Genomic DNA, 17,105 nt, shown 5'->3' on the forward strand with positions numbered 1-17,105 from the left:
GTGATCATTCCCATGGACAATGTCAGTAAGAAGGCTTTACAGAGTCATTTCTGTCTTCAGTTCCCTGTGACAGCAAGTCCTTAGGGCATGAACCCCGAGAAGGCCCTTAAAATTCAGTACGCATATAGCTCATAGTATAAGTAGGTCATTTTACTAAATAATATAATACATAGTGTGATCACTGATCATTTTCTATGTTTCTATTTATCCTTTACCACATAAACTGAAAATGGCAGAATATGTTTTCACCAAATTTCAAGGAGATATTAGTGATAGACTCTAACCTACTGAAGGAATCATGTAGTGAGCATGAGAGTCATTGTTGGGGATCATGGGGCACTTCCAAGAGCTGGGCAATCATCACCTGTGGAACTGCTACTGGGGTCAGTGCCTGTCTGAGGAGTCACACCACACAGAGTAAGACAGATGCCTTGGACAGACAAACACTAATTTCAAACATGAGTCTCAAGGAAAAACAAGCAAACAAACCACAAAGCCCCAAACCAAAAACCCAGAGCAGATACAGGGACCAACTTGCCAATAAACTCCTCTCACAGGCAACTCCCATGCATGCTCCACGGTGAGCAGCAACACTTTATTCATTCAGTGGTGGTTAAAGATCTTTAAAGCATGCACAGAAACAACAACTTCTGTGATTACCACAAAACTGGTAGCACTAACTCCAGCCCTTTGCACAGACTTGCAGCCTAATCCTGTTAATTAAAACTTCCTGGTAAACAGAAGCACAGAGGCTGCCCAGAAGGCTTTTAATGTGTGTGTGAAAAACCAGTGAGTTTTGTAAATCTGAGTAGAGTACTAAGTGAAATGAAAAGATGTCCAAGAATATTTGTGCCTTTTTAACCTATGCAGGAGGCCCGCAAGTTGTGGCTTCCTGATATACTGCTTAAGGCTTGCTTGTCTTCATTCTGTGGTTCCCCAGTTGTGGTTTTTCTTCTTCCCAGTAGTTTGATGATATTTATCTGATTGCTCTTATTTTCCTCAGTCCCTCTTGACTCTGACTTTCTGGTGATACCTCAGCACTGACTTTCTTCCACTGGGTTCGGATTCCTCTAGAACAAGGCAGCACCCACAGTTCTGTGCATGAAGACAGTCTTGGACACACACACGTAATATCACTGATGACAGAGCTTTTAAATTTCAAGTATACAATAGAATTTCCTGTATGAAGATTGTATTCAAATGAGTATGAAAAAAGATGGATTGTTTTTTAAATGATATTGAAATAATTCAGAAAAACAACAATAAGCTGGTATATTACCTTAATCCTCATCAAAACCAATTCAATACAGAGTACAGATTTAAATGTTAAAAATAAGAGGCCACAGCTTTCCTAACATAATACATGAGTAAACAGTTGTATGACTTTGATGTTGGAATAAGAATGAAATAAACGCTATGAACCATGAAAGGAAAACCCAATAAATTAGATGACATGAAAACTTATTTTTAGTTAAGAAATGAAAAGAAAAAGTATACAAGGTGGGAGCACGTACAAAAATTACTGGTAAGATATGTAACAGAGTGAATTGGCATCCATAATAAATTAAGCCAACTTCAAATCTATAGTAATAACATAAGCAATTAAAAAAATGGACAAAGGACAGGATAAGCAATTAACAAAAAACATGACTGACATGGAAAAATAAGAAATTTCATTATTAAAGAAAAATGCTTAAAAGTATGATATTTTTCTTCTATTAATTGGTAAGGCAAAAGAGGTGAAATAGTCATTGTTTGCAAGGTTAGAGTGAAGTAATTACTCTCATACATTATTAAGAGTGTAAATAGCTACAGACACTTAAAAGCCAGGCTGAAATAACACTCATAATTTATAATGTGTGTAGTTTTTGATCAAATAATTTCACATTCAGATATTAATCCTATACAAATACTCCCACAAATGCCCACATATGATGGTACAAGAATTTACCGTGTCTTTGTTTTAAATGTAAAGACTGAAAATAATAAAAATGTTCATGAATGAGCATTTGATAAAATACATTATGGTAGAATCACCCAGTGAAATTCTTTGTGACCATTAAGCAAAGATATGGTAGGAATTTCACTCCAAATTATGATGGAATAGCTTTAGTAGAACAACTTTCCTACAAAGAATGACAAGGAAAGCAAGCCTACAGGTGATTCAGATACTGATATTATAGGGCACAGAATTAATAACTGCAACTGATGTGTTTAAGAAGTTAGATGGCAAAAGAGAGAATTTTACTAAATAACTAAAATTATTTTAAAAATAACGTATATGGAAATTCCAGAACTGAAATATATAAAGAGTTAATTAAAAATTCATTGGATGGGTGTAATAGCAGTTCGGAGGCAGCTGAAGAGAGCATTAGTGATTTTGAAGAAAGTTCAGTAAAAAAAAATCCAAGCTGAAGCACATAGTTTAAAAAGGAAGGAAATACAGAAAATAGCATAGCACCCATATGAACAAGAAAAAGTCTAAAATGTGTAGATAGAGTCTCACAAAGAAGGAGAAGGGAGAGAATGGAGCATAAGCAACATTTGAAGAGATAATGGTTAAGAAATTTTTCAAAGTAATGAAAGACATATACTCACAGACTTAAGAAGCACTATGAATCCCCAAAAGACAGAGAGAGAAGTACACTTCATAATAAAACTGCTGAAAATCAAAGACAACAGCAAAATCTTATAAGCAGCCAGACAAACTAAGATATGCTCTAAGATACACTTCCCTCAAAGGAGACATACTGAAGCTACAGCAGACTTCTAGAGGGAAACCATGGGGGTCAGGAGACAATGGTATGTTACCTATAAAGCCTGAAAAAAAATCAACTATCAATGCAAAATTACATAACCAGCAAAAATATTATTCAAAAGTTTAGGCAAAACAAAAACATTTCTGGACAAGAAAAACTTACTTTTTAAAAAACATAGCTAGAAGACACGCTAAAAGGAATGCAAGAGAGTTTTTCAGACAGAGGAAAAATGATCCTACACCAAGATGTGTATTTTACTAGCTAGACTGTCTACTAAAAATATTAAAAGTGCATAACCAACAAGCTAATATAGGAAAAATGGTATAATAAAATAAATTCTTGGTTAATAAAAAATAAAGCAAGAAGTACAGTAAGTCCCCTACACATGAGCCTTCCAGTTGTGAACTTTCAAAGATGCGAACGTGCGTTCGCACATCCAATCACGTAAGTTAGTTCACGTGTCTGGCGTACATTGTCACGTGCATGCATCCTCTACGAGTGGTTGTGCTTCTGTGTACTTTACTGTACAGTACTGTATAGAGTACAGTAGTACAGTATCGTTTTTTCAAGCCCAGGATGTCTGGAAGCAAGCATAAAAGCAGTGGTGATGTAGCTGGTACTCCTAAGAAGCTCCAAGCGATAACAATGGAGACAAAAGTGAGACAATAATTGAGAGAGTGGAGCAAGGCGAAAAGATGGTAGACGTTGTTCATTCTTATAACATTCAACCAGCAGCAGGATTCTAAAGAACAAGGACAAGATCATGGAACATGTGAATTCTGCTGTGCTGATAATATCGAAGAAGTGTGGAAAAGTGATGGAGGAGATGGAGAAACGTCTCAGTGTGTGGATGCAGGATCAGCATCAGCGCTGAGTCCTGCTCAGCTTAATGCTGATTCAAGAGAAAGCTAAAAGCCTTCATGAAGACTTGAAGAAGAAACATGGTGAAGAATCAGAGGGCGCATCTTTTAATGCCAGCCATGGCTGGTTTCATCGGTTCAAGGCTAGAGCCAACCTTCACAATGTAAAAGTAAGTGGAGAGGCAGCAAGTGCAGATAGGGTAGCTGCCCAGGAACTTCCTGAAACGCTTCAAGAAATTACTGAAGAAGGTGCGTATTTACCTGAGCAGGTTTTTAATGTGGATGAGACAGGACTGTTCTGGAAGATGATGCCAGATGGAAGTTACATCAGTAAGGAGGAAAAGTTGATGCCAGGCTATAAAGCAGCAAAGGATACGCTAACTCTGTTGTTTGGTGGCAATCCATCCTGCGATATGAAGCTGAACTCTCTCTTATTTATCATTCAGAGAACCCAAGAGCCCTTAAAAACATAGCCAAGGGCTCTCTTCCTGTTGTGTGGAAGAGTAACCCCAAAGCCTGGGTTACATAGGCCATTTTCCTGGACTGGTTTTTCCACCACTTTATCCCGAAGGTAGAGAAATACTGCTTGGAGAAGGACGTCCCATTCAACATTCTTTTGCTGCTCGACAATGCTCTGGGCCGCCCCCCATTCATGGACGACGTTCATCCCAACGTCAAAGTAGTGCATCTGCCCCTGAATACTAAGTCGCTCATCCAACCTATGGACCAGGGAGTTATAGAGACTTTCAAGCAATATTATTTACGTCACACTTTTTGTCAGGCAGTAAAGGCGAGTGACGAATCAGGGACAACCTTGCAACAATTTTAGAAGGACTGTAACATCTACAAGGCCAAAAAAACATTGACTTTGCTTGGCGTGAGGTTATGGCCGTCACCATGAAAGGGGTTTGGAAGAAACTTTGCCCGCAGTTTGTTCATGATTTCTGTGTATTTGAGAAAGTGGATGAGGAGTCCAAAGAGGTCTTCAGCAACTTAGTGACCCTCAGCGAGAAGCTGGAGCGAGATCAACAAGAGGACGACTTCACTGAACTCCTTGCCGTGCAACACGAAGCGCTTACGGAATTGGAGGCCCAGAGAAAGGAGGAACAGGAAGGAGAAGTAACTGAAGAACTGGAGAGATTCACGATGCAGGAAATGGCAAGGGGATTTTCTTTATTTGAGGAGGCACTGTTAGTTTTTGAGGCACAAGACCCGAATGTAGAATGGTACATGAAGGTTGCAGCAGCCGTTCAGAATGCAATCCAGTGCTACCGTGTCATCTATGATGAGAAAAAAAGAGCTACTACCCAGACGTCACTGGATCATTTTTTCAAGAGGGTAGATAGAATTGAATCCAGCAAGGAACCAGATCCTGTGCCATCAACATCAGGCGTGAGTGAAATTGCAGCTTGCCCTCTGTCTCCTATTGCCGACGATCTGATACTTCAGCTCTACCATCTCCCACCTCCTCTCCCTCCTCCAGTCAGCAACTCTTCTTGCCTGTTCACTCGATGCCAGCCCCTGTATGCCAGCTATTGTACTGTACTACTGTACTTTTCAAGGTATTGTACTGCAAGATTAAAAACATTTTCTTTATTTTTTATATTTGTTTTTTATGTATTGTTTGTGTGAAAAGTATTATAAACCTACTACAGTATAGTACTATTATATAACTGCTTGTGTTAGTTGGGCACCTAGGCTAACTTTGTTGGGCTTACGAACAAATCGGACTTATGAATGTGCTCTCAGAACGGAACTTGTTTGTACGTAGGGGACTTACTGTATAAAAATTAAATATAAAATATAAAAAAAGCAAAAAAATATATAAAATATAAAAAAGCAAGAACACAAAACTGTTGAGAAAGATAAAAAACAATCATTAAGATGATAGCTATAAACCCAACAGCAGTAACATTACAAATGTATTAAATACTCTAATAAAAAGACTACTATCATCAGACTGAATGTCAAAGTAAATATCACACGCCACTTACAAGAGATACACTGAAGCACAGGACAATGTCGGTCACTTGATTTATGATGAACAGTAGGGGAAAGGAAGGGTTTTTTAAAAAATAAATGATGCTGGGTCAACTGAATATTCACATAAAAAGCCAGTCTTGATGCCTATGCTTTATCAGATATAAAAAATAATGTCCAGGTGCACTGTAGATATAAACGTGAAAGAAAAACAAAGATTCTAGAACAAAGAATAACAGAACACAGTAATGACTGTGCAACAGGCAAATGTTTTAAACAGGACACTGAAGTGCTAACCACAATAGAAAGGACTGATGGACCGTATCGAAATGTGGAATTTCTATTCCTCACAAGGCACCACTGAGAGTGAAAGGCAGATCACAGGCTGGAGAAGAAATCTGCAACACATCTATCCAACAACGGATTCATGTACAAATACAAAGAACTACTGCATTTCAATAAGAACAATACAACCTAAAAGATGTATTTCACAAAAGAGAATGTTCAAATAGCCAACAAACATGAAAATGTGTTCAAGTTCATTAGGCTTCAGGGAAATGCGAAATTAGAAGCATAATTAAATTAATATCGTAGACCCAAAAGAATGGCTAAAATTAAAGTGACTGACAAAAACTAACTGCCGGCAGGGATGGAGAGTACCTGCAATTTCCACACTGTGCTGCGAGGAACGTACTGGGACAACCGATTTGTAAAAATATTTGACACCAGCTCCTGAAGGTGAACTTATACAAACCCAATTACCCAGGAGGTTCATTATTAGGTATGTGCCCTACAGAAATGCATACACATATCCACCAAATCACATACGAGAATGTTCCTAGTGGCACCATTGGTAAGAGAGCAAAATTGAAAACAACCAGCACTAAAATAAATAAATTGTGGTTATCACCATAAAATTGAACAACATGCAGTAATGAGTATACACAAACCATGATTTGGATGGATCTTACAAACATCATGTTAGCAAAAGTCAGACATGAAAGAGCACATACTGTGTGATTATATTTATAAAACGTTCAAAATCAGGAAAAAGTAACTAATAGCGACAGAAATCAGAAGCGTGACCATGGCAGGAGGTGGTAACTGCATGGAATAAGGTGAGCTTCCATCAGCTTCTTTTCTTGACCCAAGATTAAGTGGATGTGATCTCTTGTGGACGTGGGTACAATTTTTACTTAGGAAGAAAAAAAAAAGAACCTAGCAGATGTATATGCACTGACTTAGGAAGACAGTCATGATGCATCAGCAAATGTAAATAAAGATCACCAAATACACTATGATTCTATACTGGTAAAGAAAACAACAAGGTGAATTGTTACATCCAAAATAAATCTATGAAGGATTTATTAACAATGTTTATCTCATATTTTTTGCTTTGTGAAATTTTGGGGTTTTTAAAAAAGTGAACATTCGTTACACATTTGGGGCCAAAAATAATCAATAGTAAGAAACCCCCCCAGTTTCCCAGCTGAACACTCCACAAGACCAAAGCTGCCCCTATGGTGGGACAGCGTGGTGGCCCTGCAGGACATCTGCCTGTGGTCCAGTAGTAAGGTTTGGGCGGGTGCTCTGGTCCAGGGGTCTCTGAGGGGCAGGGGGGCAGATCGCGTGGGTGAGCAGGTCTCTTGGACTCAAGGAAACGCGCTTTCACAGCCTCACTCAAACTTGTTTTCAAAGGAGCAGATTTAACGCAGTTTTTAGCGGAACAGTCCAGAGCAGAGGGAAAAACCTGACAGGCCACTGCGCAGAAGCCAATTCCATTCCAGAGAAGGGACATGTTTGGAGTCGCTCTGTGCTCATGCCTTATTTACTTAGCAAAGGGCACAAAGGCTAATTACCACCTGCCACGTCTCAGGTGTAACACCCAATAAGCTTCCCTGCAAACCTTCAGATGAGTTAAGACAGACTCCTACTTACTTCTGTTAATTTTATTACCAAACATCCTTCAAGACAATCATGCTTTCCTCAACCAATTTACATCATTATAAACTAAATGTTTCTATCATCTGATCTAATTCTTTGGAAAAGGAAAAATGTTGAATCTCTAAGAAGTATGCTGGAAAATAATGATGGCCTTTAAAATACTTTCCATTATATCTGCCAAGCATATCAACTGTGAATAAAACGATTTAGAATATGAAGATGTTTCCAAGTAAATATTGAAAACATGCCAAAGATATGAAGAGGAGAAGATACATGTGCTCGTGTACAGATGTGCAGACAATCTCTAAAACTCAAAGGTATACTATTTTCCCTCACAGGAGAAATGAGGAACAGATTTTAACTCATTTTCCTTAAAAAAAAAAAAAAGGAAAAAAAATCCTAATGAATTAAAGAATGTGTTTATTCAAATCTATGGCCAGACCGAAGAAACAAAAAACAAAGGTAAGGATTTAGAAATTATACTCAGATTTATAGGCTTACAGAAAATAACAGGGAAATATTAAATAATCACTTAATGTCACGGTAGCAACATATTTATTCTCATTATTTTGTCTCATCCAGGTTAGAACCAGAGAAAATGAGCTTAATTATAATAACAAGGGTTAGATCAATATGAGGAAGAACCGCTTTGGGTGACAAAAGGCTAGACAGAGAGCAGGTGCTAAATAAATCCTGCTCGGATGGACCCCTGAAGGCATCTTCTCAACAAGAAGCACAGTGGCCCCGGCAGCACGTGCTCTGCACCAGGCGGGGGCTCCTTGTCATTAATGTCCCGGGTCTGTGAACACAGACCTTCTCTGGGAGGAAATCAAATGTTTAAATTAAGAAGCATGGTAAATGCACTAATAAATAAACACATGTGGTTATGAACGTTTTATAAACTACACAGAAAAGCACAGGTGCTTACTAAACAAGATGGATTTCATCTTTCACATTATGCAGTTGCATTTTGCTAGGGATATTTTCTATATTTATAAGGATGACCCTCATTAGTATTTTACTATGTGAACTACTAAACTGACTGTGTAATTGTTTTAACAGGAACATATACATAATTACTCTGTGGAGATACTTTCAAAAGTGTCAAAATATGAATTGAGACACTGATGCTTTTTTAGGGCTCTACATGCAATTCCAAACATGTTGTTTACAGAATGAAGGCTGGTAAAATGGATTAGAACATTTGTATAGAGCAGCTTCCAAAATATCAGTTATTTATTTCATTTTATTTAAAGAGATGTTCCTATCTAGTTTATTATGTAGAAATTCTTCTGGCTAGAGAGACACATATAGATGCACAATCCAAACAGAGTAACTTAACTTCCCTCCCTTTTCTGAGGAAAAGATTCCTCCCCGCTTTGTGGATGAGATAAAATCAAGTGTTCTTCCAGTTACGAGAGGAGCTTGGCCCTATCTGAGATCAGCCCACAGAATCCACAGCCCTTTTGGACCCTCCTACACTGGTGGTGGGAATGTAAATTGGTGCAGCCACTGTGGAAAACAGTATAGAGGGTTCTCAAAAAACTAAAAATAGAACTAACATATGACCCAGTAATTCCACACCTCAGTATATATTAGAAAAAAAAATAAAAACACTAATTCAAAAAGATACATGCACCCCAATGTTCACAGCAGCATTATTTACAATAGCCAAGATATGGAAGCAACCTAAGTGTCCATCAACAGATGAATGGATAAAGAAGATGTGGTGTATATACACAATGGAATACTACTCAGCCATAAAAAAAGAAACACAGTTTTGCCATTTGCAGCAACATGGATGGACGTGGAAGGCATTATGCTAAGTGAAATAAGTCAGACAGAGAAAGACAAATGTCGTATGATATCACTTACATGTGGAATCTAAAAAATACAACAAACTAGTGAATATAGCAAAAAAGAAGCAGACTCACAGATACAGAGAACAAGCTAGTGGTTACCAGTGGGGGGGAGGGGCAATACAGGGAGGCAGAGTAAGAGGTACAAACTATTAGATATAAAATAAGCTACAAGTATATATTGTACAACACGGGAAATATAGTCAATATGTTATAACAACTATAAATGGAGTGTAACCTTTAAAAATTGTGAATCACTATATTGTACCCTGGTAACATATAATATTGTACAGCAACTATACTTCAATTAAAAAAAAAAGAAGTCACAGCCCTTTTGTTCAATGACTGCAAAGCACACTCTTTTTCTCTTAAGAAAAGTCGAACGGGTAATTGTATTGGAGATGAAGTGCAATGCAACCAAATTGTACTAACTTGAACTTTTAGCCAAATCAGGAGAAAACTCACTAATTTTCTTTTCCTCTAGAAGATAAACAGATCTCCTACCATGTTCTGGAAGATACAAACATGTAGAACTACATTGCTGAAGACGTAAAAATACAACTTACCAACATTTTTATCTGACCAAATAAAAATTATTGCACCAAATTAACACCCAAGAGGAAATTTATTCCTTAGCTTGCTACAGTATAACCTAAAAATTATACATGACATTCTGTGTGTATTGAGCCTTAATTGCAAAGAAACATAATTAAGTGAAAACATGCAATTCTTTCCCCTATACTCTAATAATCCCTTAGCTTTTAACACTTAAAGTTTGCCATAACCTTCTTGCCTGTCTTGCTGACGAAGTACATTCTGCAGTTCCCCAACTTATAAGAACGCAAGGAGACACTTCTGGTTTCCTTCCATGCCCTGTGCAGATGGCAGAGAGAGATTCCACCACTGAGACGTGCTATTTCTACAGGTTTAGATTTGTCTTGTCATCAGTGAGGACCACAGAGCAGATTATAGAGTCTTTCACTTTCAAAATGAGGAAATGAAGGTCAGAGCAGTGAAGTAGGGTTGGGATGAGAGGAGAGCACAAGTGTCTGGGCCCCTGGCAGGTTCTTTCCCCCATTCCTTCCTGGAACGATAACACCAACCAAACACACACACAAGACATTCTTCCCAACAAAAAGCAGAGTCTGCGTTTTTGCTAGTGTTTTTGTTTTTACCTCTGAAGAGAATATCCAAGTCAATATCTTCTTTTCCTTTGATTTTCAAACACTTTGCCTGCTGTACAAGTCTGGGCAAAGAACAGAAATAAAACCTAGATTCATTATCCTGTGAGGTAGGGATAAATCATGACAGCAGCACAAATTTAAATAGAAATCACAGGGTAAACAATAGTGAATTAGCAGGTATTTTTGCTGCACAGAGCCTTGTTAGAATTTTTCTTCAATTTAAGATTTAAAAAACACTTTTGTTCAGAAACTGTAAGTTTGAAACCTGAAACTTGAAAGCTCCCAACTCCCCGTTCTATTATAGCAAAAAGTTTCTAAAACTCTCTGGAGAATAACCTCTTCCGATTCTGAGCAGGAGCTATTAGGGATGGTAGGTGATGGTGTGGTAGGTGGTAAATAATAATTGCTACTGATGATTTCTGTGCTTATTTTAATCAGAAGATTATAGACATTGTGCTCAAACAACTGTACAAAGTAATTCAGTTACACTGTTGAATGCCAGAGAATTAATTAACTTTTAAAATGCTCCAGAATACAGTAAGGACTAATTCTGTAACTCTTTCATCATGGAACTTCATTAAAACTTGAGGCTCATAGTTTGTAATGAATACGGAAGTTTCTAAAATGAAACTTTTCCAGTGTTGCTAATTACCTAGTAACTAATTTTAGGTAGACAGGACTTGAGATGGCTCATTAATTTATCTGGAGTATTTAAGATTTTAATGAAAATTATAATACCTTGCTTGGCAAATATATTTTCTGATTGCACTTGGATAACTGCTCTCTCATTTTATCTTCACTGACAAGCTGTTAAGGTAGGCATGCCAGTACTGTTTCAGTTTTTGTTTTAGATGAGGAAACTGATTCTGTTACTAAAATCTTACATAGAAACCTAAGTGACTGGTACATAATTGGAGGCAATTTTATCTGTATGTTCCAAAAACGTGTATGTCATGATAAAAACACATTGTATTAATCAGATACTTTTTAACCATGAAGAGTTTTTTAATCAAAAAAGCAATTAACTGAGAAAGAATTTCTGTTGAAATCCCACATTTGGACCTTAAAAGAAGGTCCTACACAGCCATTGTGGCGCACACCAGCCTCAGGTAGTTAATCTCCTGTGGTGCAAGCAGAGACCAGTCCACACAAAACCTGGGTCTGTGTCTTAGGCCCTGTGCCCTGGGTTTGAGGTCCAGCGCGAGCAATTAAATTCTAGAAGCCTCAGCTTCCCAATCTGCAAAACCAAGACGGTACTTGCCTTACAGGGTTTGTTTGGAACAATCAGTGAAACAATATGTTATAACATAGTCTACAAACTCTTATGCATCATGGTCATGCATAAAAATATATGGAATATTTTTATTAATTCCATATGTTTAATTTCATTACATATATAATATATACTATAAAATTATTTATATATCTCGTCAGGATTTATCTACATTCTTGTAGGAAAGAACATTAATGGTGGAAAGAGGGCTTAGCCCTAAGCAGCGAGCCTCTGGGGGAGAGAGCTGGTCAACACGGGATGTCAGAGGCACATGTGCACAGTAAAGTCATTTTGCAAAGAATAAGATGGAAAAGAAAAGAACAATTTCAGCTCTGCTTACATCTTTTTGGCAAATAGTTAGGTATTTCCCCCAAAACTTTACAAATTGTATGAAACTTGAGTTGATTTTCAAACCATCTGAAAGCATCCCTCTGCAAATACATGCTGATGAAGATGGCAGTTCTATCTCACAAAATTTAAAAAAAAAAGAAGCCAGTATGCCTTACATAACTTTGACGAGGATTTTATAAAGCAATTTAAAAATAAATCAAACAAATTTACTGAGTGGCTTTTTAAAAAAATACAAGGTGCTGCAATCAATCACAGATATATTTAGGAATAGTTCTTGCTTTCAAAATTATTACATCACCAGGGAGATACACCAAGTCAAACCCTGTAAACCAGCGGTCCCCAACCTTTTTGGCACCAGGGACCAGTTTCATGGAAGACAATTTTTCCAAAGACCGGGGCGGGGCTGGGGATGGTTCAGGCAGTAATGCGAGTGACAGGGAGTGATGGGCAGCAGCAGATGAAGCTTCACCGGCTCGCCTGCTGCTTACCTCCTGCCGTGTGGCCTCGTTCCTAACAGCCCTCAGATGGCTACTGGTCCTTGGCCCGGGGGTTGGGGACCCCTGCTGTAAACTGTTCAGATTCAGTTACATCTCCTGAGTGAGGCAGGTGCCTGCTAAGGACTCCCAGGTTCTTCATTTCACTTAACCTCATTTCATTCTCACAAAAACTCTATAAGGTAGGTGCAGGAGGCTATGAATCAAGAAACTGAGGCTCAGAAATATTAAACCACTTGCCCATCTTGGGGGCACAGTGAGTCAGTGGTGGAGCCAGAGTGCAAACTCAACGGACTCCAAATCCAGGCTTCCTTCTATCCTACACATCATCTTGCAGGAACGGAGGGTTTCCTGAGTGTCTGCAGACGGCCTGGAGCTGGAGATGCTCACAGGTAGGGGAGAGAACGGGAAGGACGGTAGTGTTCCCGGGGGCTGGAGGGAGGGTGCGGCTCTGTGCAGGTTGGTCGGGAGGAGGCTGGGGATGCGGCCGGGTCTGTCCTGAAAGGATGGGGACGTGGGTGACCGATGGGGCCACGAAGGTCTAGGGAATGAGGGTGGGAGGAAATCAGGAGCGGCACAGACCAAGCATGAGCAAAATGGAAGGGAGAGCATTTGGGGACACGAATAAGCCAGTCAACTGATGGGGCTGAAGCATCTGCACTGTGTGAGGAAAGGAAGGACCAGAGGTGGGGCTAAAGGAATTGGCTAGAGCAGAGCTGGGGAAGCCTGGCACGCTGCTCTCAAGCACTTGGGCTTTATCTTGACGGCAGTGAAAGAAGCCACCGCAGCACTGGCCTTGGGAGAATCTACTGCACATGGTCAGAAATGTCTGGAGGTGATCAGGCCAGTCATGTGCTGAAGATTAATATTTCTTTGTATTTTAGCTGAAAAGGTAATACCACTAAAATCTCAGCTCTGACCATTTCACCAATTCTTCTTAAAGCCCAGCCTCCACCTTCTATGTAGTCATAATAGCTAAACAACCTTCAAAACCTTTTGTTAATAGAATCACTGTTGCTGCAGCAAGTGTCAAGCTACCTGTCTGTCTGTCTGTCTGTGATTCATTTTAGAGGAGTGCACGTGACCATCAGTGCTTGTGTTGGAGAGACATGCCCCTGCCATCCCGTTGTTTTTACTATCTTTACTATCCATTGGCTTTACTATCTGTTGTTTTTCCAAATGACTTGCCTTTTCCTTAGGATTTTGCTACTTCCTTGAAAAAAGGAGCTACATGTTTGCTGACCCTCCTTCTATGCTTCCACTGCTTTTAATGAGGCAAATCAGTGGTTACTGCTTTGTGCTCAATAAATGCTAGGCCTGAACCAGATGCCTAACACGAAGGAGGTAATATATGTGTGTGTTGAAAAAGACAGAGAGGTTAAGTAGCTTGCCCAAAGTCACACAGCAAGTAGAAGAGCAAGAATTTGAATTTAACTCAGGTTAGTCTACATGTAAATAAACACCTTCTAGAACATGAGTTGGAAAACTACAGTCCATGAGGCAAATCCTGCCGTAGCCTGTTTTCATAAATGAAGTTTTATTAGAACACAGCTATGCTCATTGGTTTACTTACTGTGTATGGCTGCTTTCATGCTACAACGGTCAAGCTGAACAACTGTAGCAGAGATCTTACAGCCGGCAGAGCCTAAAATACTCACTATCTGGTCCTTTACAGAAAAGGTTTGCTGACTCCTGTTCTATAAGGAAAAGGTCCCTGAAGCCAAAAATATACACACAATCTGTGATTGTTTCACATGGTTATTTTTTCCCTAAATTGCCCTAACAATTGTATTTAGGTATAACTTATAATGGGACTTGGAAAGCAAATATTGGGCTCCGACTGCTTTTTATTTTTAGACAAACTGTCCAAGTCCAGCCAACATTTCTTTGAGCTTTTCCTCCCTGCAGGTGTCATATTCGGCCGAGGTGGTGTCTGTCACCAAGAGACATAAGCTATCTGAGGATACAGGTGTGTCCACCGCCTACCTTCACACAGAGCAGACTGAGAGAAGGGCCGCAAGGAAGAGATGAAGAAACCACGATGGAGTCACAAAGTAAGAGGGGGTTTTCTGCTTTAAAGGTCCGAGAGGTTAGAGAACTACCTTCAGGAGGACATGAGCTTGAACCAGGTCTCGAAGCAAGTTTTACTGAGTGAAGTGCAGAGAGGGACCCTGCAAAGGCACAGACACGTGGAGGGTGGGAGTGAGAAGAATTAGTGGTGGGGCTGGAGGGTGACGAGCTGGGGTGCAGGCCGCCGGCAGGTTACGAGTACCGCACACGCTTCCTACGTGCATCCACACCTATGTGCTCTTGTGTGTAAGGACGTGGGTAAATGTGAACTTATTTACAGTAAAGCAAATGGATCGAGGACCTGCAAGCCTCCACCAATAGAAAGAAGAATTCATATGATATGTTTAGTTTGTCAATAAAAGGTAATTAAACTTTAAAAATACTGCATTATAAAGCATCAATAAACGATATGCATACATGTGAAAATGTTTACTGCAGCATTATTTATAAGAGGAAAAATACTGGAAACAACCTAAATACCTGTCAATAGGGGAATGAGTTGAATAAGATCGTCCACACACTTCCTGATACAGTTATTAAAAATAGTGCATTGAATCCACTTGTGTTGATATGGCAAATTATTCATGACAGGTTGTCAAATAAATAAGACATATTTTTAAGCTAATATCTTTTATTGTCAGACTTTCTTTGAGCCAACAATTAATGTTTTCACATGGCTTTCCATAAGGAAGAAGGCAAATTTGTTTTTTCTTTGTGGGTAGACTTAGTTGCTTAGGTCTTTATAACTTTTCCATATAAAAATAAATGTCCAAGACCAGAGCATTTTTCTTCTGGTCATAAATGCTGATTTATTTACAGGTGCCTTATTCAGAACTCCATTATAAACTTGGGATAAAATATGTGTGTATGTTATTAAAGCCTCAGCGTTGAATGTCTGGGTGCTTTAAAGGTTTGCTCCTGTGTTAAACTTTCAGGAACACAGCATCCTTCCTCCGTGTTCAACATGGTTATATTATAAGCTGTCCAGAGTGATACAAGCTAACCTTCAAAGAAACATTAACAAAAAATGAATGTAATTAAAAAGAGCGACAGCCATAAAAAGAAACGAAATTGAGTTATTTGTAGTGAGGTGGATGGACCTAGAATCTGTCATACAGAGTGCAGTAAGTCAGAAAGAGAAAAACAAATACCGTATGCTAACACATATATATGGAATCTAAAAAAAAAATGGCTCTGAAGAACCTAGGGTCAGGACAGGAATAAAGACGCAGACGTAGAGAATGGACTTGAGGACACGGGGAAGGGGAAGGGTAAGCTGGGACGAAGTGAGAGAGTGGCATGGACATATATACACTACCAAATGTAAAACAGATAGCTAGTGGGAAGCAGCCGCATAGCACAGGGAGATGAGCTCCGTGCTTTGTGACCACCTAGAGGGGTGGGATAGGGAGGGTGGGAGGGAGATGCAAGAGGGAAGAGATATGGGGACATATGTATATGTATAGCTGATTCACTTTGTTATAAAGCAGAAACTAACACACCACTGTAGAGCAATTATACTCCAATAAAGATGTTTAAAAAAAAGTGAATGTGTATCTGCATATCTGTATGTATACGTAAACAGAAAAAGCGTAGAAAAGAACATGAAAATCTATTCACACAAGTAACCTCGGGAGGCAGCATTAGAGCTAAGGAGTGGAGAGTGAGAAATTATTATTCTTAAAAACTTCTATATTACCTGAATTATTGCAGTGGGAATTTTATCATATTTTTATAAGACTACAAGTTATGCTGTTTGATAGGAAAACACCTGAGAATTAATAATGTTTTTAACTTTTATTTTTTCTTACTAATCTATATTTTCTAATTTTCCTATAATATACAAGCATTGCTTTAGTTATAAGAAAAAACTGACATTAAATGTCACAACTTTACTATTTACAATAAATAGGAAATAATTATTTTAAAGCCAGATGAAGTATGTGGATGAGAAAAAATGCCCGCTGTTGCTTAGGCAACAAAGTTTTGTTTTTCTGGGGATTGGGAACACCAATATTTCCTTGACGGAAGAAACCACGGACACTTTAGCACACACTGTTCTCAGCATTTAATTACTAAGGGCCCGAGCCAAGGCAGGATTCCAGAAATCCAGAGACCCACAATAAATCATAGAATGCCTCATGAAAATCAGCATAGAAGGATATTTTTAAAGATGTTTTTAAGGCATACATTGGTTATTTTATCACATTTTAGCAAGACTATAAATTTGTTCAGAAACACAAGACTACAATGAAGGTGCCAGAGGCACAGAGGCAAGTGGAATCCAGGAGGCCAGGTCCTTTCATCGCATCACAGCTTCCGTCTACACCC

At 38.9% G+C, this 17,105-nt stretch overlaps 1 protein-coding gene across 1 annotated transcript in view; it reads right to left on the reverse strand.

Moving 5' to 3' along the window:
* Nucleotides 1–17,105, reverse strand: part of L3MBTL4 (L3MBTL histone methyl-lysine binding protein 4) — a 308,220-nt gene that overhangs the window by 73,768 nt on the left and 217,347 nt on the right. Inside the window, exon 15 of the mRNA XM_061169140.1 lies at nt 10,578–10,648. Coding sequence (XP_061025123.1) covers nt 10,578–10,648 — 71 coding nt within the window. The remainder of the gene's footprint in view (nt 1–10,577; nt 10,649–17,105) is intronic.

The sequence above is a fragment of the Eubalaena glacialis genome, chromosome 15, assembly GCF_028564815.1.
Source record: "Eubalaena glacialis isolate mEubGla1 chromosome 15, mEubGla1.1.hap2.+ XY, whole genome shotgun sequence".
Taxonomy (NCBI): domain Eukaryota; kingdom Metazoa; phylum Chordata; class Mammalia; order Artiodactyla; family Balaenidae; genus Eubalaena; species Eubalaena glacialis.